Source organism: Brachyhypopomus gauderio, chromosome 21, assembly GCF_052324685.1.
Source record: "Brachyhypopomus gauderio isolate BG-103 chromosome 21, BGAUD_0.2, whole genome shotgun sequence".
In the NCBI taxonomy this organism is placed as follows: domain Eukaryota; kingdom Metazoa; phylum Chordata; class Actinopteri; order Gymnotiformes; family Hypopomidae; genus Brachyhypopomus; species Brachyhypopomus gauderio.
In genome coordinates, this window is record NC_135231.1 from 6,589,026 (window position 1) to 6,615,312 (window position 26,287).

Here is a 26,287-nt window from a genome sequence, read left to right on the forward strand (position 1 = left end):
ACTACTAATACTACTGCTGCCGCCAACACTACTAATACTACTGCTGCCGCCAACACTACTAATACTACTGCTGCTACTAATACTACTGCCGCCGCCAACACTATTATACTACTGCTGCCAACACTACTAATAATACTGCTGCTACCAACACTACTAATACTACTGCTGCTGCCAACACTACTAATATTACTGCTGCCGCCAACACTACTAATACTACTGCTGCCGCCATCACCACTAATACTACTACTGCTACCAACACTACTAATACTTCCGCCAACACTACCAATACTACTACTGCCGCCAACACTACTAATACTACTACTTCTACCAACACTACTAATACTACTGCTGCCACCAACACTACTAATACTACTGCTGCCGCCAACACTACTAATACTGCCGCCAACACTACTAATACTACTGCTGCCACCAACACTACTAATACTACTACTGCTGCCAACACTACTAATAATACTGCTGCTGCCAACACTACTAATACTACTGCTGCTGCCAACACTACTAATACTACTACTGCTACTAATACTACTTCCGCCGCCAACACTATTATACTACTGCTGCCCTGCTGCCGCCAACACTACTAATAATACTGCTGCCACCAACACTACTAATAATACTGCTGCTACCAACACTACTAATACTACTACTGCTGCCGCCAACACTACTAATACTACTGCCACCAACATACTAATACTACTGCTGCTGCCAACACTACTAATACTACTGCTGCCGCCAACACTGCTAATACTACTTCTGCCACCAACACTACTAATACTACTGCTGCCAACATACTAATACTACTGCCGCTACCAACACTACTAATACTACTGCTGCCAACACTACTAATACTATTGCTGCCAACACTACTAATACTATTGCTGCCAACACTACTAATACTACTGCTGCCAATACCATTACACTACTTCTACAACCAACACTACTAATACTACTGCTGCCAACACTACTAATACTACTGCTGCCAACACTACTAATACTACTGCTACCAGCACTGCTGCCAATACCATTACACTACTTCTACAACCAACACTACTAATACTACTGCTGCCAATACCATTACACTACTACAACCAACACTACTAATACTACTGCTGCCAACACTACTAATACTACCAGCACTGCTGCCAATACCATTACACTACTTCTACAACCAACACTACTAATACTACTGCCACCAACACTACTAATACTACTGCCGCCATCACTACTAATACTACTGCTACTAACACTACTAATACTACTGCTGCCAACACTAATAATACTGCCACTAATACTACTGCTACCAGCACTGCTGCCAATACCATTACACTACTTCTACAATCAACACTACTAATACTACTGCCACCAACACTACTAATACTACTGCCACCAACACTACTAATACTACTGCTACCAACACTACTAATACTACTGATGCCAACACTAATAATACTGCCACTAATACTACTGCTACCAGCACTGCTGCCGTACTACTTCTACCACCAACACTACTACTACCAACACCATTACACTAGGGTGGTGGGTAGTTGGTGTTTGAGGGTGTGTGGTTAGGTGGTGTTTGGCATGGGCGTGACCGCCGGCATGCGCGTGTGCCGGGTGGTGCGTGCATGCATTACCCGTGCGTGACGGGGAGCAGGTTCCTCCGTTCTTGCAGTAGTCCCGACACTGGTCCACCTCACACCTCTCTCCACTGTAGCTGGCGGGACAGCGACACTTGGGCTGACTGCGGGCGTTCAGGAAGCAGCTTCCTCCGTTCAGACACTCCACAGTACACGACTGGGCTGGAGGAGGAGGAGGGAACGCATTAACGTCTGAGTCACTTTCCTGACTTTCAATTCACACTGAAAGTAAAAGTCATTCGGTTACGTGCTGTGAGACGGCGTGTGTGTATTCTGTGTTTGTCTGTGGTGATGCAGTACGGACAGGGCCTTACTTTCTGGAGACTGGGTCACCGGGGGCAACTCGACACATGTGCCGTTGTCAGGGACACGGTCGTTAGGGCAGGTGCAGACGGGACCACTAGGGCTGAGTAGACACAGCCACTCACACTTCTTCCTGTCGCATGGGTTAGCCACTGCATGCGCACACACACACACACACCAGACGCACGCAGCACAGAATTTAATCATATTCACACTTTCACCACCATCAAGGTTAATGTGTCCTTCCACCCACTCACACACAACCATGTAGCCATGTCACAGTATTTATCCTGCAGTCCTGACCCTGGGCACTCCCAATGAACCACACAACCTGCCCCCCAGACCCACAACCCCAAATCTCACACACACACCCACCCACCTACCCACACAACCTGCCCCCCCCCCCTGCCCCCCACCCACCTACCCACACAACCTGCCCCCCCCCCCCCCCCCCACACACACTCACTTTCTGGCTGTTTATAGCGGTGGTAGAGTACGAGGTCTGTGGCGTGGTTGATGCCAGTGGTCAGGTTTTCCATCGGACCCTTGCCAAACTTGTTGACGCGGAAGACGTAGTTGTTGACGTAAGTTACACCATAGATGTAGTCCTCAAAGATATCAATGCTGAACGGGTGGAGGAGGTCTACAACACATACAGGTGTAGTTTTCATTTCAACCTCTCATGGCACAACAAACTACAGGTCACAATACCATGTTATTGTATACCATACTATATACTGCAATTTAATTGTTTATCACAAAATTCTCGGTTAGCACTGAAATTTAATTACCAAACCATCACAAAAGCATGTCTTCAAAACAAACACAATTAACTATAATTGCCTGAAGCCACGTTTTTCAAAAATGTTTTTCTATTTTAAGAAATTAACATGAAAACATTAGTGAGGCTGGGTACTGAACTGTTTTTGACGTTGGAGACGGCCACAACGGGGTCTGTGCCGTCCAGCCGCACGCTGCCGATGACCGAGAGCTTGGTGTCAGCCCAGTATAGCCGCTCGTTGAAATAGTCCACAGCCAGACCTGCGTGCAGTCAGGCCAAACAAGGTGAACACCGCACCACCGATGACACTATCGTCCCACACAGCCAGTCTCCCACTGTAGATAAGGTACTAGGCACATAGGTCATGCCATGGATTTGTATTTTATGTATGCTGTCTTCTGAGATCTTCATGTGTCTTTTAGGCATGCTGATATTTTATGATAGCTTTTTATCGTGGATTAAAGTGTTTTTTCAACTATACTGCAAATTAATCACCCTAACGGGGGCTTAACTGAACAAACGAATAACCCCGCACACTGTGCTGTGGTCATTTACTCCCAGGTCCAGATCCGTGCCCTGACTGACCACTAGCCTACCGTGACTCTGTAGGCATTGTGGGGCAGCAGGCCAGCTGATAGTCTGAGGAAGATGCTCGTTTCGCACTGACCTGTGGGCCACTGCAGGTTCTCGTGCACCAGTGTCTGTCTCAGAGTGCCGTCCATGGCTGCAGTCTCAATTTTGGGGTGATTTCCCCAGTCTGCCCAGTACATGGTCCTGAGTCATGAAAAGGCGAGTCAGAAGGTTTGGTAAGATACGCAGAGAATTGTAGTGAAGTGCATACACACACTACACACACACACACACATACACAAGTTGAAATTGAACAGCACAGATGGTAAGTGGCCCATTTCTTCCACAAATGCATAATCAACACTGCCTGCTGGTCTTTAGTGGAATTATTGGATCACAATCCAGACAGCAAACAATGGCGAACACAAATACTTTGTGCACCTCTAACCTCGCTGATGGACTTATGAGAGCCATCTTACCCTCTGGGAGGATCAACGACTATGGCGTATGGCTCATCAATCATGCCCGAGATCAGAGTCTTCCTGTTCTGGCCAGAGATCTGGGCCACCTCGATGACATCACGGCCAGAGTCTGTCCAGTAGAGGTTCCCGGCAACCCAGTCCACTGCGATTCCTCTGGGTGTCTTCAGCCCTGGAATCTGTGAGGACATGTCTCCTCATCACACAAGCTCAACACAGATGAACACCGTCATTGGCTACTTTACATGGTACATATTCCATACACTACAGCCTCCCTGTGCGCTACAATAGCCCCGTCAGACCAGACTGGACCAACGCTCATGTGCTGCTTACTTCAAGGTTGGTGACGGTCCCTTCACTCTGGCGCCTGTTGCGGTGGGAGTTGGATGAGGGGCCAGAGGCTGACGAGGATGAGGATGAGGAAGGCAACTGGAAGGAGGAGATGCCACTGGTGTGCCAGTTGGTCCAGAAGATGCGGTTGGTCTTGACATGCAGGTCCATGGCGTCAATTCGCACATTGGCGTCACCTTGGAAGATCTGCTCGTAAACCCAGTTAGGCATGCCTGGGTCCAGGCTGCGGATTTCATTGTCATCGGCGATGTAGAGTACCTGCCTGTTGATGTTCAGACCTGACGGAAGCCGTGAGAAACACACAAGTTTAAAAGACTCACTTAGGCAGATATGAGCCCTGCAACTGGGTGGTTCTACAGTCGAGAATGAAAGCCACGCCATCTGGAACTCGTTTGATCTTTTCAGACGTCTGATCCGAGCCCTCTACATTGAGGAGGTCCCATCCCAGGAGGCCCAGCCGAAGGAGCGCTCACCGTCGGTCTTGCAGGTGTCGTTGATCTTGGTGAAGTGTTTATGGCAGCTGCACTTGTAGGAGCCCTTGGTGTTGTTGCAGATGTGTGAGCACACGCCAAACTGTCTGCACTCGTTTTTGTCTGAAAGGGGCGAGAAACGACTGAATTACCCCCACGGGAGCTGATGGTTCAGCGCAACCCCGTCGGTTGGGGCAGATAGCAGCATTGTTACAGTAGCGAAGAGGGAAACACAGTCACCTTGGCAGTTATTAAAGCCGATACTCTGGAAGCCTGGCTTGCAGGAACAGAAGGAGTCTGTGCCGTTGGTCAGACAGTGAACCTCCTCCGTCTCCCTACACAGACTCTTGTTGCTCTTACAGTTGTTTAGACTGGAGTCTGAGGGTGCAAACACTCACGTCTAAGACCTTCAAGTTGTTTTTGATTGCCAATGAACACAAAAACAAGTCCACAATACAGCAGACATGTTCCGTTTGGAGATCTGTGGACGACCCCAAAAGGCCGACGCACCCGTCTTGCAGCCGATCTCGTCCGAGCCGAAGTCCTCGCAGTCGTTGAAGAAGTTGCAGCGCTGCGAGTTGCTGATGCACCTGCCGTTACTGCAGCGGAACTGGTCCTTGTCGCACTTGTCTGCACGCTTGTCTGCTCGGACGACAGGTTCAGAGGACATGTTCAGTCACGCGCTGGATCAGCCCGAGAGAGCGTCTCTCCTCTTACGACCTTGGGAGGAGTAACTCACCGCAGCTCAGCTCGTCCGAGTTGTCTCCACAGTGGTTGACGCCATCACACACCTTTCCACGCCACAGGCACACGCGGTCGTTCTGACAGCGGAAGTTTCTGGTGGGCGGACACTGGAACTTCCCTGTTGGAGGAAGAGCAACATCTGAACCAAGCCCCCCCAAGTGACAGATTTTCGACCGGTGGAGTTTGTTTCGTCCCGTGTCTGTCGGCTCAAGACGTTCACTCACGGCACTCCTCGGGGTTCTCGTCAGAGTTATCGCCGCAATCGTCCTCGCCATCGCATTTCCACGCCAGCGGTTTACACAGAGTGTTATTGCACTGGAACTCGTCGACGGGGCAGAGCCGCTCCACTGAGGACGAGCAGGACAAACGCGAGGCGGGTGAGGCTAGTGTAGATCAAAGTGCAGGATGCTATGGATGGTAGACACACGCGTGCAGGACGGAATGGCCACACCCACCTGCGACATCACACCTCTCCTCGTCACTGCCGTCCATGCAGTCAGCGTCTGCATCACATCGCCAGCGGAGGGGGATGCAGTGGCTGTTCTTACACTGGAACTGGTCCACATCACACCTCAGATCACAGCCATTCTGCAGGACACACGCGTGGGCACACACAGACACGCGTTCACGCACACACACACACACACACGGTCACGCACAGACACACACGGTCATGCACAGATACACGCGGACACACACACACGCAGACACGCACAGGCACACACACACACACACACACATTCAGACACACACACACACACAGACACACACTCTGCTTCATATTCTGACTTCCTTTTCTATCAGAACCTAAAGAACATTCTGTGCTAATCTTAAGATTATGTAGCTAAATAAACAGATATTGTGTGGGCATACACACACACACGCATATATATTTAGGTGTGTAGGCGTGTATCGGTACATTTCCTGAACCATCACGGTATGGGGGTCATGGTTCAGCACACGCAATCTTATGCAGAATAAACTGTACATGCTTCTCACAGGAACATGTGACCAATTAACATAACGCTGAACAAAACAAATTAACACACCCACAGGAAAACCAGCTTCTTAATTTTTTACCCACCATACCAAATGTGTACCAAAACGCAGGGTCCAGACCAGGTCTGAATCACTGATTCTCCCTCATTCTCTCTCTCTCACACACACACACACACACACACACACACACACACACACACACACACACACACACACACACACACACACACACACACACACACACACACTCTCTGTGTGTCTGAATCACTGATTCTCCCTCATTCTCTCTCTCACACACACACACACACACTCTCTCTGTGTCTGAATCACTGATTCTCCCTCATTCACACACACACACACACACACACTCTTTCTGTGTCTGAATCACTGATTCTCCCTCATTCACACACACACACACACACACACACACACACACACACACACTCTCTGTGTCTGAATCACTGATTCTCTCACACACACATTCTGTCTGACTCACTGATTCTTTCCCTCACACATACATTATATATATACTGTATATATTATATATGAGGGTGAGAGAATGAATCAGTGTGTCAGACTGAGACAGTACCGACGGTGTATTAATGACGTGATGGTACCTCATCAGAACCATCCGCACAGTCGTGATCTCCGTCACATTTCCACCTTCCCGCGATGCAGCGGCCGTTGGTGCAAGCAAACTCACTCTCAGAGCACTGGCGTGGCACTGTGGGACACACACACACAGACACACACACATCTGATCATCCTGAAAGACGTGTTCACCAGCACCAGCACCACCAGCACACCCAGCACAGGACAGGCCGGGTGGCATCAGGGTGACCTTCACGACATCACATACATGTGGTATTTGAGTCCAGGTTAAAGGATCAACGGGGGGGGGGAGCCATTAGGAGAGAGCGGGAAAATATTTAGCAGGAAAATATCCATGCCGGTTCTTTCACAACCACAACAAATTATTAGGAAGGACAAAGAAATTAACAGATCAAAACGGTCAAAATAATCATAGTGGGGTAAAGATCGTTCTGAGTTCTCTCGACGGGAAAACCAGAATCAGTCACATTGAACAGCACGAAATGAGACACCATAGTTAAAGTCCTCATTTAACTTCTGGAGCATCCCATTTGCAGGGGTAACCAGGACTAAACCATTCCACCACTACAGGGACAGGTGCTGAAATTGGCAGCTTCTGTCGCAAAAATGGAATGAGAAGAATGGCTGGATGAGGATAAATGAAGAGGAAGTAGAGGGGGAAGGTGTAGCAAGGGGGTGGAGGAGAGGAGGTGGAGGAGGGGATGGAGGAGGGGCTGGCGTGAGCGTGGGAATGACCTACCTCTGAGTCAAGCCACCATGTCAGTGTGAAATGAAGAACAAACATAAGATGAAGTGACAGGCATTCACGAGCAATGTGGGCAAACCAAGTGAATATGATACACGCATGCGTACACCCATGCGTACACACACTCTCCCACACACACACACTCTCTCTCTCTCTCTTTCTCTCACACACACACACACACACACACACACACACACACACACACACACACACACACACACACACACACACACACACACAATATTCAGCATTCCAGAGGCTACACCTGCATGGAAATATATGCCTGTGTTCTTCACCAGTTCCAACACAGCCATGAAATGACCACAAGACCTGTACAGAGCCACCAACTTCAGCCCGCACATCAGGGCTGTATCTGTCCATACAAAAACAGCTGTGCCAGCCAGAGCAGCAGGACTACATTTCCCATAATTCCGCCATTTCCCCCCACTGCTCTTCGTGACTACGCCAACACCTACCACACTTCTCCTCATCAGAGTTGTCTCCACAGTCGTTGTCGTAGTCGCACTGCCAGCGGCCCGGCACACAGCGGTTGTTCTTACAGCGGAACTGGTAGGGCTCACACGTCCTCTCATCTGCAAACACACGGGAGAGAAAGACAGACCGATATAACTGACAAAACTAACAGGCCAGAGATGTACAGGAGGGCAGGCGGTGGGCGGGGCGTGGGCGGGGCCCGACCGGCGTACCACACTCCTCCTTGGGCTCATCCGAAGCGTCGCCACAGTCGTCCTCTCCGTCACATTTCCATCGCGCCGGGATGCACCGGCCCGAATCCTTACAGCGGAACTCGTCCACGCCGCACGTCATCTGAGCTGGAGGGGAAGAGCACTCACGTGAGAACGAAGCCATGATGTCGGGGCACTTAATTCATTCAAACCTGAAATGCCTCTAAACGATAATTGCCAAGAATGTGAAGTTACGCCCTTAAAAGTTATCATAATGTGTTAGAAAATATTCCTTAAGGGGTTTAGGGCTTCATGAGGCTTTTCAGTGACACAAAACAAACAGCCCAGAAACCGATTTTCATTCCCGAGCCCAACTTATAACATGCTAACATGGGACATGACACTGAGAGACAGACACTGGACATCAACTGAAGAGCGGAGTGGACATGACGTTCGGGACAGAAAGATGCCACCAGGCTTACTGCAGTTGGCCGGTTCATCAGAGCCGTCCACGCAGTCGTTGTCCCGGTCGCACATCCAGACGCGGGGAATGCAGCGCTTGGTGATGACACACTGGAACTGGTTGGGAGCACAGGTCACCTCCGCTACGGTAACCAATAACAACACACGCCGGCCATCAGTCCAACGCACAACCTCACATTCGATCAGACAGACGTCTACCCTGCAGGGCTCGTGAGGATAAGGTCTAACTAAACCAGTGAAAATAACTCCTCAAATATTTACATGTGCAGAAAAAACACATTAAAAGTTGAAATACGATGACACGAATGAGGCAAGTGGCCAGACGAAAGGGGGAACATTCCGGAAAAACAAGAAACTCACGGCAGTCTTTCTCGTCTTCTCCCTGGCCGCAGTTGTTCAGGCCGTTACAGCGGAAGAACCCAGGAATACAGCGGCTGGGGTGGGAACACTTGAACTGGCTGGGCAGACACACGTGGATGTCTGCAGTAGTGAAGGAACACACACACACACACACACACACACACACACACACACTCAGTCACAGTATAATCACTCATGTCACAGCCTAGACGTGAGCGTGTAAGACGTGAGCGTGCGAGACCTGAGCATGCAAGACGTGAGCGTGTAAGACGTGAGCGTGTAAGACGTGAGTGTGTAAGACGTGAGCGTGCGAGGGTCAGCAGGTTCTCCTACCACAGTTGGCCTCATCAGAGTTGTCCTGGCAGTCGTTGTCTCCATCACAGATGTACGCTGGGTTGGTGCAGATCCCTGTACCACACTGGAACTGCCCGGGCCTGCACTTAAAATCAGCTAAACACACACACACGGGAGCTCATTAGCCTCACACACACACACACACACAAACACAAACACACACACACACCCCTCCCCACTCACGGCAGTCAGCAGGTTCGTCTGATCGGTCCCCACAGTCGTCCTCGGTATCACACTTCCACCAGAAAGGGATGCACTTATCATTCTTACACACAAACTGCCGACACAGACACAATGTCAAAACACAGCAATTTCAATGCGATCATTACATATTTTGGTTCAGTGAGCTCATTGTAGGAGACAGCATCAACATGCACACACACACACACACACACACACACACACACACACACACACACACACACACACACACACACACAGACCTGGCTCGCCGTGCAGTTGGACAGGCACTGTTTGCCATCGGAAGCGAGATAGAAGTTGGTGGGGCAGGCGCACTTGAAGCCCCCTCCGGGGGACAGCAGACACAGGTTACTGCAGCCTCCGTTATCCTCCTGACACGGGTGGTTCTGTCCTGCACACACACAGCAGAGGAAGAGCTCGTGACCAGGGTCAGCTGTGCTGTGTGGAGTGGGGGCGTGTGTAGTGTGTGGTGTGTGTAGTGCGGGGGCGTCACCTTCAGGCTGTCTGTAGGGGTGGTAGATGTGAATGTCCATGGGTCTGTGCAGGGTGCTGATCAGCACGGACTTGTTGGTGCCCAGAGTCTTGTGGGCTCTGTTGATGGACTTGGTCTCCCAGTCGGTCCAGTAGATGTAGTCCTCAAACAGGGTCATGGCGAAGATGTGGGGGATGTCATGGTTAAGCACTGAGGAAAAGAGAAACATCATCAAACTACGCAAACCGCACAACTACCCAAACCACGTCAACCTAGTGAGGGAGGGAGGGACCGCTAACATACGACAGCAGGAAAACTAAAAAACTCCCACACACAGTGTCCTGTGTTGGGTGGGAGGGGGTGTGTGTTGGGTTGGTCTGTTGTGAGTGTGATTCTACAGAAGGCGGGACGTGTGGGCCCGAGCGCAGCTGCAGGCGACGTCAGTGCTCTGTGGGTCAGGCCACGCAGAACTGACCCCCCCCTTTGGAACTTTTGTGAAGTGCACTGCGAGCAATTTTCTCAAATTCTTTCCAAAAATTATGCAAGGAATGCAGAGATGTCTTACATTCTTTCCTCTGTGTGTGTGTGTGTGTGTGTGTGTGTGTGTGTGTAGAGGGAGAGGGGCCTCACCAATGTGCCTGTTGGAGCCGTCCAGACTGGCGAACGCGATGTAGTCCTCCCGAGCGTCCGCCCAATAGATGCGCTCGTTGATAAAGTCCAGCGTCAGGCCATTGGGCCATGTGATCCTGTCCTTGATGATGATTCGCCGATCACTGCCATCCATCCCAATACGGCCAATGTGCGGAATGTCTCCCCAGTCAGACCAGTACAGATAGCTGCACACGACACACGTAGCTCGCGTCACACGGGTACCCACACACAGCATGGCGACACGCTGCATTGCAGCATTACCGTATTACAGCGGCGCACGTGACACACGCGGCTCACGTCTACGCGGCGCACGTCTCTCACCCGCTGTGCACGTCCACCGCCACGGCGCGCGGCTCACGCAGGCCGCTGTTCACCAGCACGCTCCGGTACGCTCCGTTCAGCTTAGACACCTCGATGGTGTCCCGGCCCTTGTCGCACCAGTAGAGGTTCCCCCCGACCCAGTCCACGGCCAGCCCGTCCGGATTGCTCAGGGAGGTCCGGTGCAGAACCTGCGTCGAAGCAAAGCAGAACAAGCGGCATTAGCGACTTGGTCACGGATTCATGCACTGGCCCCCGGGGTGGGAAACACGTGGACCAACACGTGGACCACTGCTCTTCTGATGGAGTGTGTGTCTTGCGGTAGATCAAGGGGAGACGGGATGTGATCCTAGACTGGCTAGCTAGAGTCCCAGCAACAGGACGAAGCTCTCAGACCCCACCCGGGCCCTCAGGAGTCCCAGAGGCCCCTCCCAACACGGTGGGGCTGCGCTCGGCTCACGTGCCTCCACGTTACTGCCGTTGATGTGCATACGTCGGATCATGCTGCCTTGGGTGGTCACGTCTGTCCAGTAGATCATTTGCTCCGCGTAGTGGTAGTCCAGAGCCACCGCGTTATTCAGTCCCTGTGGAACACACACACACACACACACACAGAAATGAAGAAACCATGCTCACAGGCATCCGTACTGCATTTCAGCAGCGAGATTAAAGAGACCATTACCTGTTTGATCAGAGTGTAGTTGCTACCATCAAGGTTCAGTTTCCGCAGGTAGTAGCGGTTGGCGAAGATGAGGAAAGGCTCCTCGTCTGCAGAGAGAAAACCCCAGCAAACACCGTCAGCAAACCGCACACCCCAACACCCAGCAGAAGGTGCGGTTGCGGGTGCGGATCCGACCGTACCGGAGACGGACTTGCAGCGGGTGGTGTCGTTGGCGTGGACCATGTAGCCGTCCACACAGAGACAGTGGAAGCTACCATGCGTGTTGATGCAGCGCTGGGAGCAGGGGTAGGTGGTGGTGCACTCGTCCACGTCTACACACGTCTTCCCGTCGTGCTTCAGACGGAAACCCGGCTCGCACCGGCACTGCGGTAGGACAGGGAGCATAGCGCATTTCACTGAAGTGTAAGTTGTCCTATAACATGTAGGTATCGTGTGGAAGCTTGTTTTCTGTTTACATGGACGATGAATACTAGCACGGTCATTCCACGAGCGCACGAATGTCTCCTCGGGTCCGCTCACCTTGTAGCCGATCCGGAGGTCCTCACAGAGCTGTGAGCAGCCGCTCAGCCTGGTGTTGAGACACTCGTTGACGAAGCAGTTGTGTTCGTCCGAACCGTCGCCACAGTCGTCCTTCCTGTCGCACAAGACCTGCTCGCTCACACACTTCCCGTTGGCGCACATGTACGCAGAGTCGTTGCAGCGCTTCTCTGTGGATATGGACAAAAACACACACGAGACACACACGAGACACACCCGAGACACACACGAGACACACACACAAGAACTAGTAACTAGTGGGACAAGCCCATCGTGCCCTGAGGTTAGAGCAATGCAACATTGAAAAGTGTTCTTCAAAATCTTCTAGAAGGTTCCAACAAAAGAGCAAAGCAGAAGAACAGAGCAGCCATCCCTTCAAGTTCGTTCAAGCTCCGAGGCCAAATCTCCACAGGTGGGCGAGATCTTAACGAGGCAGCAAGCCCCGCCCCCTCTCCTCTCACCACATTAAACAGCTGGCCTCCCGCCAGCCCTCCACAGCCGCTAGCTTTTACAGCCCCCTGCGAGGCTGCAATGGAGCCCTATATTTTCAATTTCACACTGGCTGCACAGAGCTGGCAGGCAGACTAATATATTAGGACAAATACTGTGTAAATTATGTTAAGGAACAGACGAGTATTTTAAATGAAAGTGAACTGCGACAGCATATTGTAGAAAAATATTGCAGGTGGCTCGAAGGGAGCTCATCCTGGTTCCGGCCGCCCGTGCCTCACCGGGCTCGGAGCAGTGGGGGTTCTTGGGGGCTTCGTCTGAATGGTCATGGCAGTCGAACTCGCCGTCACACTCCCAGTTTTTCTGCTTCAAGCACTGGCCGTTTGCACAGCGGAAATCGTTGGGCCCACAGGTGGGGTATTCTGTGACAGGAACGACAGAGGAACGTCAGGGGACCGCTTCGGCTGACTGGACCGGAAATGGTTAAGAGAAAACTCCACGGACAGGAGACGCACTCACCACATTCGGGAGATTCGTCGGAACCGTCGCGACAGTCCGAGTCATGGTCGCACACAAAGTGCTTGGGGATGCACTGTTTATTCTGACACTGGAACTCTGAATCGTCACATGTCTGATTGTTTACTGAGCACAGAGGTAGGAAGGGATATGAGCAGGAAAAAGCAAAAGGAAAAAATAACACACAAATTACGGGACGACACGCAAAGCTGAATATCAGTGTCCAGTGTGCGTCATGCCATGACGTGTGCCTTGGCCATCTCCGTGATGCTGGTGTTACAGAGCTGACTGTACCGGACTCCCTCACTTACCACACCCGGCCTTCACGCCCTCGTCAGCCCCGTCCGGACAGTCCTTGTCACCGTCGCACTTCCAGCGCTGCGGCACGCAGATGTACGAGTCGGGGCAGTGGAAAGCTTCTGGGCTGCAGGTCTTCGACTCTGGAATGACACGCGCTGAACATTCATCTCCACAAGTCTTCCCACTCACTCACACATGCTAAGCGTTAGGGTTTAGGATTAGCGCCTAGACTAAAGCCTGGATGCAGTCTTATACACACTAGTACCTCAGACCACCTCGTCTTAGTGCAAACACACTCACACGCGCACCCCCCCCCCCCCCCCCCCCCCACTCCCACACACACACACACATACAGCTTCTCTAACTCACTGCATCGGCTGTCCTCGTCCGTGTGATCTCCGCAGTCATCCGTTCCGTCGCACACCCACGAGCTGGAGATGCAGCGATGGTTGCCGCACTCAAACTGCGTCGCTGAGCAGAATTTATCTACACACAGAAAGAAACGCAGAGACTCCAGCGCGTTAGCCGACGAGGCGTAGCCGCTGAGGGGCGAAGCTGGAGGGGAACGCCACTCACCGCAGTGAGACTCGTCCGTTCCGTTCTCACAGTCATTCTCTTTGTCGCAGGTCCAGCTCATGGGGATGCAGCGACCGCTGGGACACGCGAAGAAGTTCACGGGACATTTCTGCTTCTTCTTCTCTGTAGTAGACACGCGTCGGGAACATCTCAGTCCGGCCTTAATTACTGCAGTAATTAATTGGCGCTATAACTTGTAATTAAGTGTGGGTGCGTAGAGTCTTTAGGGGCTCTGCCCGACCTGGACAGTTCCTCTCATCAGAAAAGTCTCCACAGTCGTTGGAACCATCGCACTGCCAGGAGGGGGCGTAGCAGAGTGTGGTGAGGTCACACCTCTGGAAGGTCACGCCCTTTACTCCCAGGAGATAGAAGCTGGAGCAGTCCGTAGGGCCTGAGAGAGAGAGAGAGAGAGAGAGAGAGAGAGAGAGAGAGAAAGACTGAGAAACAGACCTCTGTGAAAGGTCACTTGATCCAAGATGAAGGACCCAGCGTGATCTGACAGCGTGTTTGCGTGGAGATGCTCACTGCAGTTCATTTCATCGCTGGCGTCCTCACAGTCCACCACCTGGTTACAGCGGCTGGAGTTGGAGATGCAGGAGGCGTCTTTACACTGGAACTCTGACGCACTACACAGCGTCACTGCGGCACAAGAGCAGACGGCCCAGGTGAGCAAACGCAGACAGGGAGCCACGCCCACATTACAGCACCGCTACACCTTCACAGTCACACAGAGTACGGATGTGCAAGAGAAAAAAGTTCCTGAAATATGTGAGGAAAAGAATTGTGTTAAAAATACCATATATGGTAAAAAGTGGATTTTTGGACTCACTGTTGCAGGGCAGCTCATCGGAGCGGTCCCCACAGTCATCTGTGCCATCGCACCAAGAGTTGTGTTTGATACAGCGGCCGTTCAGACACCGGCGGTAGCCCTTCTTACACCCACGGTTCACTGCAAACACACACACACACACACATGAAGGGACCCTGCGTGGTAAATCCAGCGAGTGCCCCCAGGAAGCCAGTGAGGGCGCGTGAGGACTCTTACTGCAGTAAGACGGTTTCTCGTCTGACTTGTCTTTACAGTGAGCACGGCCGTCACACGTCAGGCTGTAGTTGATGCAGTCACCGTTGCCACACTCAAACTCGTCTATGCTGTGACACGTCGTGTTCTCCGCTGCAGGGGAGACACACATACACACACACACACACACACACACACACACACACACACACACACACACACACACACACACACACACACACACACTCATTGGAGACTAGCGAGGTCATCTCTGCCTCCTTCATTCACATGTTGTGTGTACAGAACAGACCCTGACATTTTGAGTCCAATTCTTCACAAAGCCCATGATAAGATCTAATTGTGCACTCATCGCATCTCGCTGGATCTGTGCGTGTCTCACCTATGCAGACATTGCCATCCATGAGTTTGCGGTCACCGCGGCAACTGCAGTTCACCCGCCCCTCTGAGGTCAGCAGACACAAATCCTCGCAGCCGCCATTATTGTTGTGACATGGAGAGAACTCGCCTGCACATCACACGCACGTCACATCAAACACCAAACCTACTACTGTAATGAAAGAAACATCCAGAAACATCTCCAGGTCTAGGGGACGTACAACTGTTGGTGTCCTTGGCAACAGCGATGATTCCCATGGGTTGTTGGGGGATGTCGGCCCGGAGCACCTTCATGTCCCGGCCATATTTGTCGGCCCGGAGCACGGCCCTCCGCACCCAGTCCGTCCAGAAGATGTACTCGCCGTACACGGCCAGACCAAACGGGTGCACAGGTTCGTTTTTCAGGACCACCTGCACGCTCCAAATGAGAACACCGCCTCAGAACTGCCTCATGCCTCCTCTTACACACACACACACACACACACACACACACACACACACACACACACACACACACACACACACACTCACGACGGGTACTCACGAAGCGGTTGCTGCCGTCGTATTCGCAGCGCTCGATTTTGTCTAGCGAGGCGTCGGAGAAGTAGAGCTTCTCTGTGCGGTGGTCGATGGCCAGGCCGTTGGGCGTGCGGATGCTGTTGCCCACGATCACGAGCACGTTGGCGCCGGACAGCGACGCCCGCAGGATACTGGGGGACAGCTCGTTCCAGTTCGTCCAGAACATCAGACTGCAGAGAGCGGCCATTCAAATAAGGTTGTAGACATAACCAATACGGTTATTCAGAGGGTTCTGCACATTTGCAATCTTCTGCAACGTTAGTATAGCAATGGCAAATATCGCGATATTTTACAATTGATATATTTGTGCAGCCCTGTCCCTCACCTCTGGCATTCGTCTAAGGCGAAGGCCCGGGGGTGGTCATCTCCAGACATGGTGACCACGGTCTCCCTGTGGAAGGCCCCGCTGCGTGTTTGGTCCACCGTGTGGCGAGTGATGGTGGAGGTGGTGTAGCTGGTCCAGTAGAGTGTGTCCCAGGCCCTGTGGTAAGCCAAGCCTTCCACTGAGCCCACATCTGATGGGACAAGATGACAAACCAGGGCAGCGGTGAAGAGCTAGCACAACGCTATCGCTAACATCACATCACTGTTTCGGGCAGACCTTTCCTCTGTGATGTCATGTGTTATGAGTTTGGTCCAGTATGGACCAGAGGAGAATCATTTCCATCACTGGGGTTGCGTTTCCTTTTAAGGTTTCTTCCCCCGACGTTTCACTGCTGCCTTTTCCATTAGGCGCCTGGATCCACACTGACAATGAAGCCGATTTCTACTTCAGCATGTCACACAGCAGCTTTGATTTCAGCCTCAGTCCACTATGACAAACCTATTAGCAGTTGTGTGCTGTGCATATTTGCAATTTTGTATGTGCTTGCATGTGTGTGTGTGTGTGTGTTTGTGTGTGTAAGAGTGCATGTGTTTGAAGAGCTAGTATCAGTGAGTCATTTCACGGATGGCCACCTATGCACACATGCCTTGTTTCCTACTAGATCCTGCTTTAATGCTAGTTCACTCCTCTAGGTAGAAACTGCAATATTCTCAAACATTTTAAACACACACACACACACACACACACACACACACACACACACACACAATACACACACACACCCTTTTAGGTGTGTTTTGTCAAATGGCTGCATCTGGAGCGTGGTTAAAGGCAGCATTGTCTGACCACCCTGCCCAACTTAACAGTTGCCCTTAAATCTGTAGGAACACCACTAATAGACAGCATATAGCTCAAGAAAATGCACACACCATAAACCTTTATGAGGTTTCGGCCATATCTCGGTCCTTATCTGCCAGAGTCACGTTATAGGCAGGGCCACGTTGTTATCTGTCCATAAAAGACCGAACAAATTACAGTGCCATTTACTTTTAGCAAAAAAAAAAAAAAAAGAAGAAGACCAATGTATGGCTCTCATGGATGGGGATGTTGGTGGAGAGTCCAGCGCACCCTCGAAGACGAAGGCAGCGCAACACGCCGGTTATGTCCCGCTAACCCAGCTGGAACCAATCAGATTCTGTCAACCTTCCAAGTTACTGTGACTCGTTAGATCACAGAACAGGATGAAGGAGTCCTACATTTTGAAGAGGCACAAAGCCGCTCCTAACGACGCAATCCAGAGGAAGATCAGTGAATGAGAGACCCCGCCCCCTCCGGCCACGCTCCGCCCCCTCCGGCCACGCTCCGCTTTTTTTCCGCTTTTCCACAGGTAGAGGAGAGCAGAAGTGGAATAACAGCAGCACTGAAGAGGCTTTAATCTGACAGATGAGATCACATCAGGGCACTCGACATCAAATAAAATTGACTGGCGTTGGTCTGCTTTAGCCTGGGAGAGGTGTGTGCTGCAACGCTACCTGATTTCACGGAATCAATACCAGCTATCAGCACACCACCACCTGGATTAGTCTCGGACACTGCTGAGGTAACCACTCAAATGACCCTTAAGTGAGACCCAGGCGGTTTATTTTCTGCTAAAAGCATAAAGGAAACGGACACATTTGGAGACTTTGGCGGAAGAAAAGTAACATTCAACCTAGCTACTCGGTTGAGGAAACTTCTCTACCTGAAATACCCTGTGCACGGTAACAAAATGGCACACATCTCATTAAAATCCTTTTGTGTCTGAGAAGCAATGTTTAACTGCCGAGGGGGAACGCGTCCACTGGCTGCTACGTCCTAACAAAGGCACAGTTGTATCATGCATGCGTTGAGCCTTCAATTAGCGCCGCGTGTGTGCGGGAGGGGTGATAAGGCTTGAAAAGGGCCCAGTCATTAGCGCTGGGCTGGGGCGGCGAGAGAGCGTGAGGGAGCGTGAGAGAGCGTGAGAGAGCGTGAGGGAGCATGCCACTCTGCTGGCCCTCACAGCCGTCATTATCAGGCTTTCAGCGCAAATTAGCGGGACCGGCAGCGGCGAATCGCAGATGGCCGACGTGGGCCGGGCGGCGAACGGCAGCCGTATCCAGGTAACGGGGGGAGGGTGGGAGGTGCAGCAGGTGCTGGTTCCTGCCCTGGACGCTCTGGTCATAGGCTCAGGTCTGCTGGGCCACCTGCTGGTGGTGTTCATCCTGGCGGGGCGTAGGCGGAGGAGTGGGGCTCGGGGCCTCCACGGTACGGACACGCTGCTACTGGCCCTCAGCTCCTCCGACGTGCTGCTGCTGCTCTCGCTGCCGTTCCAGACCAGCGCCATCGCCCTGGGCAGCTGGCCCTTCGGAGAGTTCCTGTGCAAGGCGGTCAGCTTCGTCGGAGTGGCCTGCAACGCGGTGAGCGCCTTCATCCTGGCGGCGCTAGCGGTCGTGCGCTACCTGACGGTGGTGCACCCCACCTGGGTGTACCGCTCCGGCGTGCGACGCTGGTTCCGGGTGGCCTCCGTCGGCCTGTGGGCTCCGGCCTGTGGGCTGGCCGCGCCGCAGTTCGCCTTCCGCACGGTGGGCGTCTCCGCCGCGGTGCACTGCTTCGCCTTCCTGTCCGACGTCAGCCAGGCGGTCTACAGCGTCGCCCTCTTCCTGGTCAGCTTCGCCCTCCCCCTGGCGGTCATCGTCCTCATGTACGCCAAGCTCTACGGCTTCCTGCGGAGCACGCGCACGCGGGGCCGGGCGCCACAGTTGGAGCGCTACCAGAGGCAGGTGACCCAAACCACAGCCCTCCTGGTGGTGGTCTTCACCATCTGCTGGCTACCTTCCTACGCCCTCATGTTCTCCCGGGTGGGGCAGAGCATCGGGGGCACGCCGGAGTTCCGCTCGCTGGCCGTCTTCGCCCGGCTGCTGGCCACGTCCTCCACGGCCATCAACCCGGTGCTGTACGCGTTCGTGTCGCAGAAGTTCCGCCGAGAGCTGCTGGAGCTCGGCTGGGCCTGGTGCAGGACGCGGTCCGGGACCTTCTGCCCAGATCGAAACAGGGATGTGGTTCAGCCCTTTAACCCTGAAGAGCTGGACACCTCAGCTCCAGAACGCTCATGAAACACACCAAAGATAAAGGCCCCAGTGGTCAACTGTGATGATGATTCAAAGGATAAATCAGAAGAACAGTGAGCTGTTCAGTACACAGCTGGGGACGTCCACCGAGAACAAGTGATTTCCGTAGTTTTATAGCTACTCCAGTACTGGGAATATTAGTAAGTCTGCTTAAACTCCTCACGACACTGAGGAGCCTACCAAGTAAACAATGATGCAATACCAGGGTTTTTATTTTTGTTTGTTTGTATTTGTTTTCAGCAAAGATTTCCAGTGCTGTTCACCGACACTGTCTAGTGTTTACAGTCTTCACATTCATTGTCAGCCTGAACCGTTTTGTTCATCTTCGCTGATAGAATCTGGAATGTCAAAAACGGTCTATATCCTCAAACAGCTCATGCTCATGTTACATCACCATTAAAGTGTCAGTGTTTGCATTCAGAATACTGCATCTGCTGTACTGGTTGATTACAAGTGTAAATATTGGCAAACATTTAAATATGACAGTAAAAGATCAATAATCACATTCAAAAAAGTGATGTGTTTTTTCAAGCATAAATCTGGGGTAGACAGCAGTCACGAAAATGTGTGAAAAGATCCAGTGATGCATTGATGAACTTGATCAACCACCTCAGGCTCAGCTGCCCGAAACTTCTGATTCAATGTTAAAAGAATCACACACACACACACACACACAACACAAATGGTCTGAAGACCAGCCTTAGCTCTCACTGTGCTGAACATGTTTCTCTGGACTTAGCATGTCTCCTAATTAGATTAGTTAATGAGTGCAGGGCCAGAGAAATGAGAACCCCTAACGTCTGGTAATGTCTTTTTTTCTACATTTCACCACCATGTCCATTCCTAAGCTCATACTCACGAGCAGGCTGTTCGCATTGGCACACGCACCCCTGTGCTGGGATACTCACTCTCCACGATGGTTTTGCGGTCCGAGCCGTCGTCGTTGATCTGCTGGATGTTGCCGAAGTGGATGTCGCTGTAGAAGATGCGGTTGGTGCCCTTGCCGCCGCCCCCCCTGTGGTCGAAGGTGAGGGCGATGACGTTCTTCATGTGCTCCGGGTCCTCGAAGGGTTTGATGGGTGCGTTGAGGTTGGTTTCGTCCGAGAGGTGCACGCTTTTCAGGATGGTGCGCTCCGAGTAAAGCAGGTAGCCGTCGTAGTCGCGGCAGGAGCACCCGTCCTCCGCCAGAACGCCGTGCGCACAGGCGCAGGTGCGCTGACCGTTGCCGCGATACAGACACAGCTGCTCACAGCCGCCATTGTTGTCCTTACACACGTTGGTACCTGCAAGAGTATAGTTTCAGTCACCAGTCACAAGGGAACCACATTACACACTGCACTGGCGGATAACTACACCCAAAATGCAAGTGCTGTTAATACTGAAGTCAACGTTAGCATAATCTAACACATGCGGTCGCTTACGCACATAAGATAACTAGCGCTAATGGACTACACTAGAATTCTTTCAACGTTAGCCTCATTCACCACAATGTTAGCAAGAGTGAAGTGTTGATAATACACGGAACGCCCACGTCAAATAACCCTGATCAAACGCAGTGAGCTTTACTGAATTGGTTCGTCAGTAATGCGCCCACCTTGCTGCCGGGCGCGGTTGAACACTTTGATGTCTTTGAGCTGCACGCCGATGCCAGTCCGTAAGTACACCATGTCTGTGGCGTTGTTCTTGTTGCCTCTCTTGATGGATCCATTAGCATGTGTCCTGAATTAGACAAAAACCACAGAGAGGCTTGTCCACAGAACCTAAGTGCTCACATCTGTGTCCCTTTCACTTGGAACAAGATGCAGAACATCTGAATTAACACGTAAATTAACATCCGACAGTCCGTAGCGAATGGGTGTGGAGTGGGCGGAGTCACCTGTCGCTCCAGTATATGTAGTTCTCAAACACAGACACAGCAAACATGTCCATGTTATGAACAGCCAGGACCAGCTCTCTGCTATTGCCTGTCTCCAGATTAATACGCTCGATTTTGTCAGTCCGAGCATCACACCAGTAGAGCAGATTCTCCTAAACATACACACGCACACACACACACACACAGAGTTGCAGCTAAACCAGATAGACAATCGTTCTCTAAACTCAAGACTAAATTTGTGGCTCAGTTGACATTTCTCACCAACATGTGGCTGGTTATGTTACATATGCGATATGTCATTAAGTTGTGCATGAACAGGCGTGTAGCAAACCTCGTAGTCGATGGAGATGCCGTTGGGCCAGCTTATACTGACGTTGACCAGAACTAATCGCTCAGAGCCGTCTAACCGTGACCTCTCGATACGTGGGTACTGTCCCCACTCTGTCCAGAACAGGTACCTTAGATACACACAAACACATACAATATTTTTCCCCCCTCCTTGACAAACTTATCAGGCACTACCGATTAAAAACATGTCTGCACTAACAATACACTACATCTAAGAACAAACAGTGCTTTCTGTGCAAAAATATAAATACAAACAGTCACACGCACACACACACAAACACGCACCCTCTCTCTGGATGCACGGCGATAGCGCGGGGCTTGTCCAGGCCGTGCGAGATAACCACATAGCGAAAGGAACCGTTGAGTCTGGCCACCTCGATCATGTCGAAGCCCTGGTCTGTCCAGTAGATGTTGCCTGCACACAGGGCTGAGTCAGGAAAGCGAAAAACCACCAGTTCCTTCATGTACATGAAGAACCACCAGTTCCTCAGTCTACATAAAGAACCACCAGTTGCTCCGTCTACATGTTACTGGTTCCTCAGCTGTAATGCTACGAGGCAAGCACATGTATGTAGGTCTCCAACCTGCGATCCAGTCGACGGCGATGCCCTCCACGCGGCCGATGCCGTTGGTCACCACGTCTTCTCTCCAGGTCTGGTCCCGCTTGGCTCGGCTGATGGTACTCAAGCCCATGTCCACCCAGTAGATGGTGTCGTTCTCTGCACACAGCGGAGTGGCACCGTTCACACCTGCCTAGCGAGCCACTCACCGATTCCGCGATATCGATGTTCCGTTGAAAATAAACCAAAGTGTTTGTGTTTCTTTAAAGACGGAATAAACTAATTAAAACGTGGGGGTTCTCACCAGCATGGAAATCGATGCCCACGGCCAGGGAGGTGCCCGACACCGGTACCAGGGCGTCGGATTTGTCGGCCGGGTCCAGAGGGATGCCTCGGATACCCTCGTGCACCGAGTACAGCAGGAAGGAGCCCATACCTGCCCAAGCGAACACGTCCACGCACACAGACATACGATTAACCACCTGAAACGGCGTGACTTCCACGGGTGGAGGCATGAAAGGGCGGGTGGTGCGAGTGTGGGGCGGCAGGCCGTACCCTCGCAGGAGCGCCGCCCGCTCCCCAGGCTGTAACCGGCGGTGCACATGCACGCCCTGCTGGTGGGGGAGGTGGGCAGACAGAGCTGAGAGCAGTCGCCGTTGTTCTTAGTGCACAGGTTCGTACCTTCGGCAGGAAACAGCAGTTCAAATGCACTTAGAAAGGGTGTTGAAAAAAGAGAAAATGCAACACACACACACACACACACACACACACACACACACATCTACCTTTCTGTTGGACGGTCTCATTATAGATCTTCATATGCATCACGGGTGATGTGTTGTTCCTCAAAACTTTAAAGTTGCCGCCATCACTCTTGTCGCAGGTGCCCACCTTATCTGTTTCCTGGTCCGCCCACCACAGCTTGTCCCCTGTGGACGGTAACCGGAGCCATGGAAATGGGAAACATGGCCACCTCTGGCATGATGTCCAGAAATACTGCAGGCTTGATGTCCAGAAAGCAGGAATATTGCCTAATGCAGGTCCATAAAGGAAGACTGATGTGAAGGAGGTGAATGGAGTCCTCACCCATAACGGCCAGCGCTGTGGCCTTGTTCAGTTTACCCTTCACCCCCTCTATGATCTCCAGGTCCGAGCCGTCCAACTTGCAGCGGTTTATGGTGCTGTTGCCTGAGCTGATCCAGTAGAGCTTCTCCTCATCAAAGTCAATGGAGAGCCCTGTGAACGACCAACACACATCGGTATCACAATCACACACACCAACCGGGCCAGACAGACACACACCCACCACAACCACTACCTACCACACACTCACACTGGAAACCACGCTATGCATTTGGTGTATTTCGTGCTGTAGAAGTTGTATATGGATCATGTACTGTCTTGGAATGAACAGTACAGTTGAGAATTCTGATTGGTCACTCACCAACAGGGGCTCTCTGATTGGTGAAGAGTAACGTGCGGTTGCTACCGTCTGTGTTGGCCATGCTGATGTTATCTCCGTCAGTCCAGTAGAGCTTGCTGGGAATCGACAGGAGTTTAAAGTGAAATCTTTTAAGTCAGAATCAAAAGACAGCAAAGGCATTTGAACATTTGACAACTGCTATTTTGTTTGTGGATTTTATTATCTAACTTTAATTAAATATCATTACATAAACAATATATGTATCGCACTGAACTGCAAAGTCTAAAAATTCCTCAATGAAAACAGAATTCATGAATTCTTTCCGGCACTTGACTTGTGCTTCATAATGTGTGAAAGACTTCTGAAACTGAAAATACACATCTCTTCCTCTGCTTCACGACCCCAGGAGAACAAATCCCACGGGAAGCTCCGTTACATATAAGAACAGACACTTCCTGGAAAACATTCACGTCGAGCTACAAGAGCAGGACTGGATATATTTTAGTCTCAGTCATCTTCCTCCGGCAGCCTGTAAGCACATTTCACACAGTAAATGAGACCGGCGTAACGTCCTCCTTTCTGAGCAGGTCCTGGAGAAGAGAACGGGCGTGACTCGGCACATCTGCGCCACGTGGATAGGCCGGCGGCTGCTTCTGCCTTGGGCCAGGGAAACTCCCTCATCTCCTGAGGGCAGGCATGACTGCTGAGCCAGCACCCCCCCCGCCAACATCCCCTCTGCTGTCTGTGCCTCTTTAATTAAGAGCTAAGAGCTCGACTATCCCCGCCCCAGTGACTACACACACTCATTCCTCATTCATTTCAGGATTAGGGTCAGGTGTGTGTAGAGTGAGGATCATGGCGGTTCGGTGAAGCGGTGTGCGTGTTTGGTGAGAATAATAAACGTATGCGGAAGAGACCGAGACGCAGTTTGGGAGAGAGAGTGCACAGAAACGGAGCACACAGGACTAACCCCAGCATGGGATGTACCACAAGGCAGTGGGGTTTGTCCAGTCCATGGATGACGGAGTTCTTGAAGGAACCGTCCAGACGGGCCACGTTGATCTGCTTCTTGCTGGCATCGTAGCTTGTCCAGAACAGGTTCCGGGACACCCAGTCCACAGCGAGGCCCTGAGCATTGGGAATGTCTAAAGCAGGGACACAAAAGTGCTACGTGTACCACGGTCCGGTGTTGACTGGGATAACCGGAAACAGAGCGGAGTCTGAAAAAACGTGCAGGGTTTACCGGCTGGCACCACAGTCTCCACGCCCGTGCCGTTGATGAAGGCCCGTTTGATCATCTGGGTGCGCACGTCAGACCAGTAGATGCGCTGTTCTGCGGCGTCGTAATCCACCGCCGTCACATTATCGATCACGGGCACGGTGAAGGAGATGATGTAGTTATAATAGGGATTATCAATGTCCACCCCTCTAATCTCAATCTGGCGAGCATACAGCAAGAACTGGCGAGACTCTGCATGAAAAGAAAATAAATGCGATTGCATTTTTAATGATAAATCATCAGTATGACACAAAGGATTGTTATTGTGGTCATATAAAAAAGTTGCTTTTGCAAACCAAATTTGACCAAGGACTTATTTTACCTGGCATTCAATATAGGGCAACAATGCAGGAATCTGCACACGAGAAGTTTGTCAAACACACTGAAAGCACTAAATGCATATGTATTACAGGACGTGCAGGTTATCTGTGGGCTAAGGGGATCGGTGAGGAGGAACAGTGATACTGCCTGTGCAGTGATACTGCCTCCTGACCTTTAGAGAAACACAGAGCTGTTGACCACCAGGCTACGCACAGCGCATTCTGAACAGAACCGGCAGCCCTGTCACTAATACCGATCAGACAGAGGAGAGACAGGGAGACGGGGGAGAGAAAGAGGAGAGAGAGAAGAGGTAGAGGAGGAGAGAGAGAGGAGGAGAGAAAGAGGTAGAGGGGGAGAGAGAGAGAAGAGGTGGAGGGGGAGGGAGAGATGAGGAGAAGAGGAGAGAAAGAGGTAGAGGGGGAGAAAGAAGGGGAGGTAAGGAGGGAGGAGGCAGGGGCGGTTCTAATGTCTCCTGATGCTTCATGTCAGTACCCCCCCCCCCCCCCCCCCCCCCACTAATTCCAATCAGCCAGTTTGCTCTCAGGTCAGTCTGCGCTTCACTAAGCCACAGTGAGAACCCACCATAACAGTAAACACTGATTTAGAGTCAGTACAGTAGGGAGCTCTGGTCCACTTACCCAAAAACATCCTCGTTAATGTTGCTGCTACAACATTAAATGTTTATTTTGTGTAACAGAATTACCGCAAACTAATA

The 26,287-nt window shown here is 51.6% G+C and overlaps 1 protein-coding gene across 1 annotated transcript in view; it reads right to left on the minus strand.

Moving 5' to 3' along the window:
- The window catches only part of lrp1ab (low density lipoprotein receptor-related protein 1Ab), an 83,853-nt gene that overhangs the window by 7,111 nt on the left and 50,455 nt on the right, over positions 1 to 26,287 (minus strand). Inside the window, exons 29-82 of the mRNA XM_076984098.1 lie at positions 25,216 to 25,536; positions 24,943 to 25,117; positions 23,994 to 24,088; positions 23,636 to 23,785; positions 23,335 to 23,478; positions 23,105 to 23,230; positions 22,854 to 22,985; positions 22,574 to 22,708; positions 22,275 to 22,404; positions 21,973 to 22,099; positions 21,642 to 21,793; positions 21,360 to 21,484; positions 20,674 to 21,048; positions 16,617 to 16,806; positions 16,257 to 16,461; positions 15,934 to 16,123; positions 15,717 to 15,842; positions 15,341 to 15,469; positions 15,125 to 15,244; positions 14,821 to 14,934; positions 14,537 to 14,686; positions 14,296 to 14,418; positions 14,089 to 14,205; positions 13,731 to 13,859; positions 13,423 to 13,545; positions 13,185 to 13,325; positions 12,436 to 12,623; positions 12,096 to 12,279; positions 11,917 to 12,002; positions 11,699 to 11,818; positions 11,238 to 11,425; positions 10,896 to 11,101; positions 10,287 to 10,475; positions 10,036 to 10,184; positions 9,776 to 9,869; positions 9,572 to 9,688; positions 9,239 to 9,358; positions 8,878 to 9,000; positions 8,417 to 8,542; positions 8,186 to 8,302; positions 6,970 to 7,076; positions 5,809 to 5,941; positions 5,578 to 5,700; positions 5,349 to 5,471; positions 5,120 to 5,251; positions 4,850 to 4,987; positions 4,613 to 4,732; positions 4,122 to 4,417; positions 3,789 to 3,967; positions 3,407 to 3,513; positions 2,880 to 2,999; positions 2,425 to 2,601; positions 1,970 to 2,110; positions 1,653 to 1,817 (exon numbers count right to left, since the gene is read on the minus strand). Of these exons, the coding sequence (XP_076840213.1) occupies positions 1,653 to 1,817; positions 1,970 to 2,110; positions 2,425 to 2,601; positions 2,880 to 2,999; positions 3,407 to 3,513; positions 3,789 to 3,967; positions 4,122 to 4,417; positions 4,613 to 4,732; positions 4,850 to 4,987; positions 5,120 to 5,251; positions 5,349 to 5,471; positions 5,578 to 5,700; positions 5,809 to 5,941; positions 6,970 to 7,076; positions 8,186 to 8,302; positions 8,417 to 8,542; positions 8,878 to 9,000; positions 9,239 to 9,358; positions 9,572 to 9,688; positions 9,776 to 9,869; positions 10,036 to 10,184; positions 10,287 to 10,475; positions 10,896 to 11,101; positions 11,238 to 11,425; positions 11,699 to 11,818; positions 11,917 to 12,002; positions 12,096 to 12,279; positions 12,436 to 12,623; positions 13,185 to 13,325; positions 13,423 to 13,545; positions 13,731 to 13,859; positions 14,089 to 14,205; positions 14,296 to 14,418; positions 14,537 to 14,686; positions 14,821 to 14,934; positions 15,125 to 15,244; positions 15,341 to 15,469; positions 15,717 to 15,842; positions 15,934 to 16,123; positions 16,257 to 16,461; positions 16,617 to 16,806; positions 20,674 to 21,048; positions 21,360 to 21,484; positions 21,642 to 21,793; positions 21,973 to 22,099; positions 22,275 to 22,404; positions 22,574 to 22,708; positions 22,854 to 22,985; positions 23,105 to 23,230; positions 23,335 to 23,478; positions 23,636 to 23,785; positions 23,994 to 24,088; positions 24,943 to 25,117; positions 25,216 to 25,536 (8,112 nt within the window). The remainder of the gene's footprint in view (positions 1 to 1,652; positions 1,818 to 1,969; positions 2,111 to 2,424; positions 2,602 to 2,879; positions 3,000 to 3,406; positions 3,514 to 3,788; positions 3,968 to 4,121; positions 4,418 to 4,612; positions 4,733 to 4,849; positions 4,988 to 5,119; positions 5,252 to 5,348; positions 5,472 to 5,577; positions 5,701 to 5,808; positions 5,942 to 6,969; positions 7,077 to 8,185; positions 8,303 to 8,416; positions 8,543 to 8,877; positions 9,001 to 9,238; positions 9,359 to 9,571; positions 9,689 to 9,775; positions 9,870 to 10,035; positions 10,185 to 10,286; positions 10,476 to 10,895; positions 11,102 to 11,237; positions 11,426 to 11,698; positions 11,819 to 11,916; positions 12,003 to 12,095; positions 12,280 to 12,435; positions 12,624 to 13,184; positions 13,326 to 13,422; positions 13,546 to 13,730; positions 13,860 to 14,088; positions 14,206 to 14,295; positions 14,419 to 14,536; positions 14,687 to 14,820; positions 14,935 to 15,124; positions 15,245 to 15,340; positions 15,470 to 15,716; positions 15,843 to 15,933; positions 16,124 to 16,256; positions 16,462 to 16,616; positions 16,807 to 20,673; positions 21,049 to 21,359; positions 21,485 to 21,641; positions 21,794 to 21,972; positions 22,100 to 22,274; positions 22,405 to 22,573; positions 22,709 to 22,853; positions 22,986 to 23,104; positions 23,231 to 23,334; positions 23,479 to 23,635; positions 23,786 to 23,993; positions 24,089 to 24,942; positions 25,118 to 25,215; positions 25,537 to 26,287) is intronic.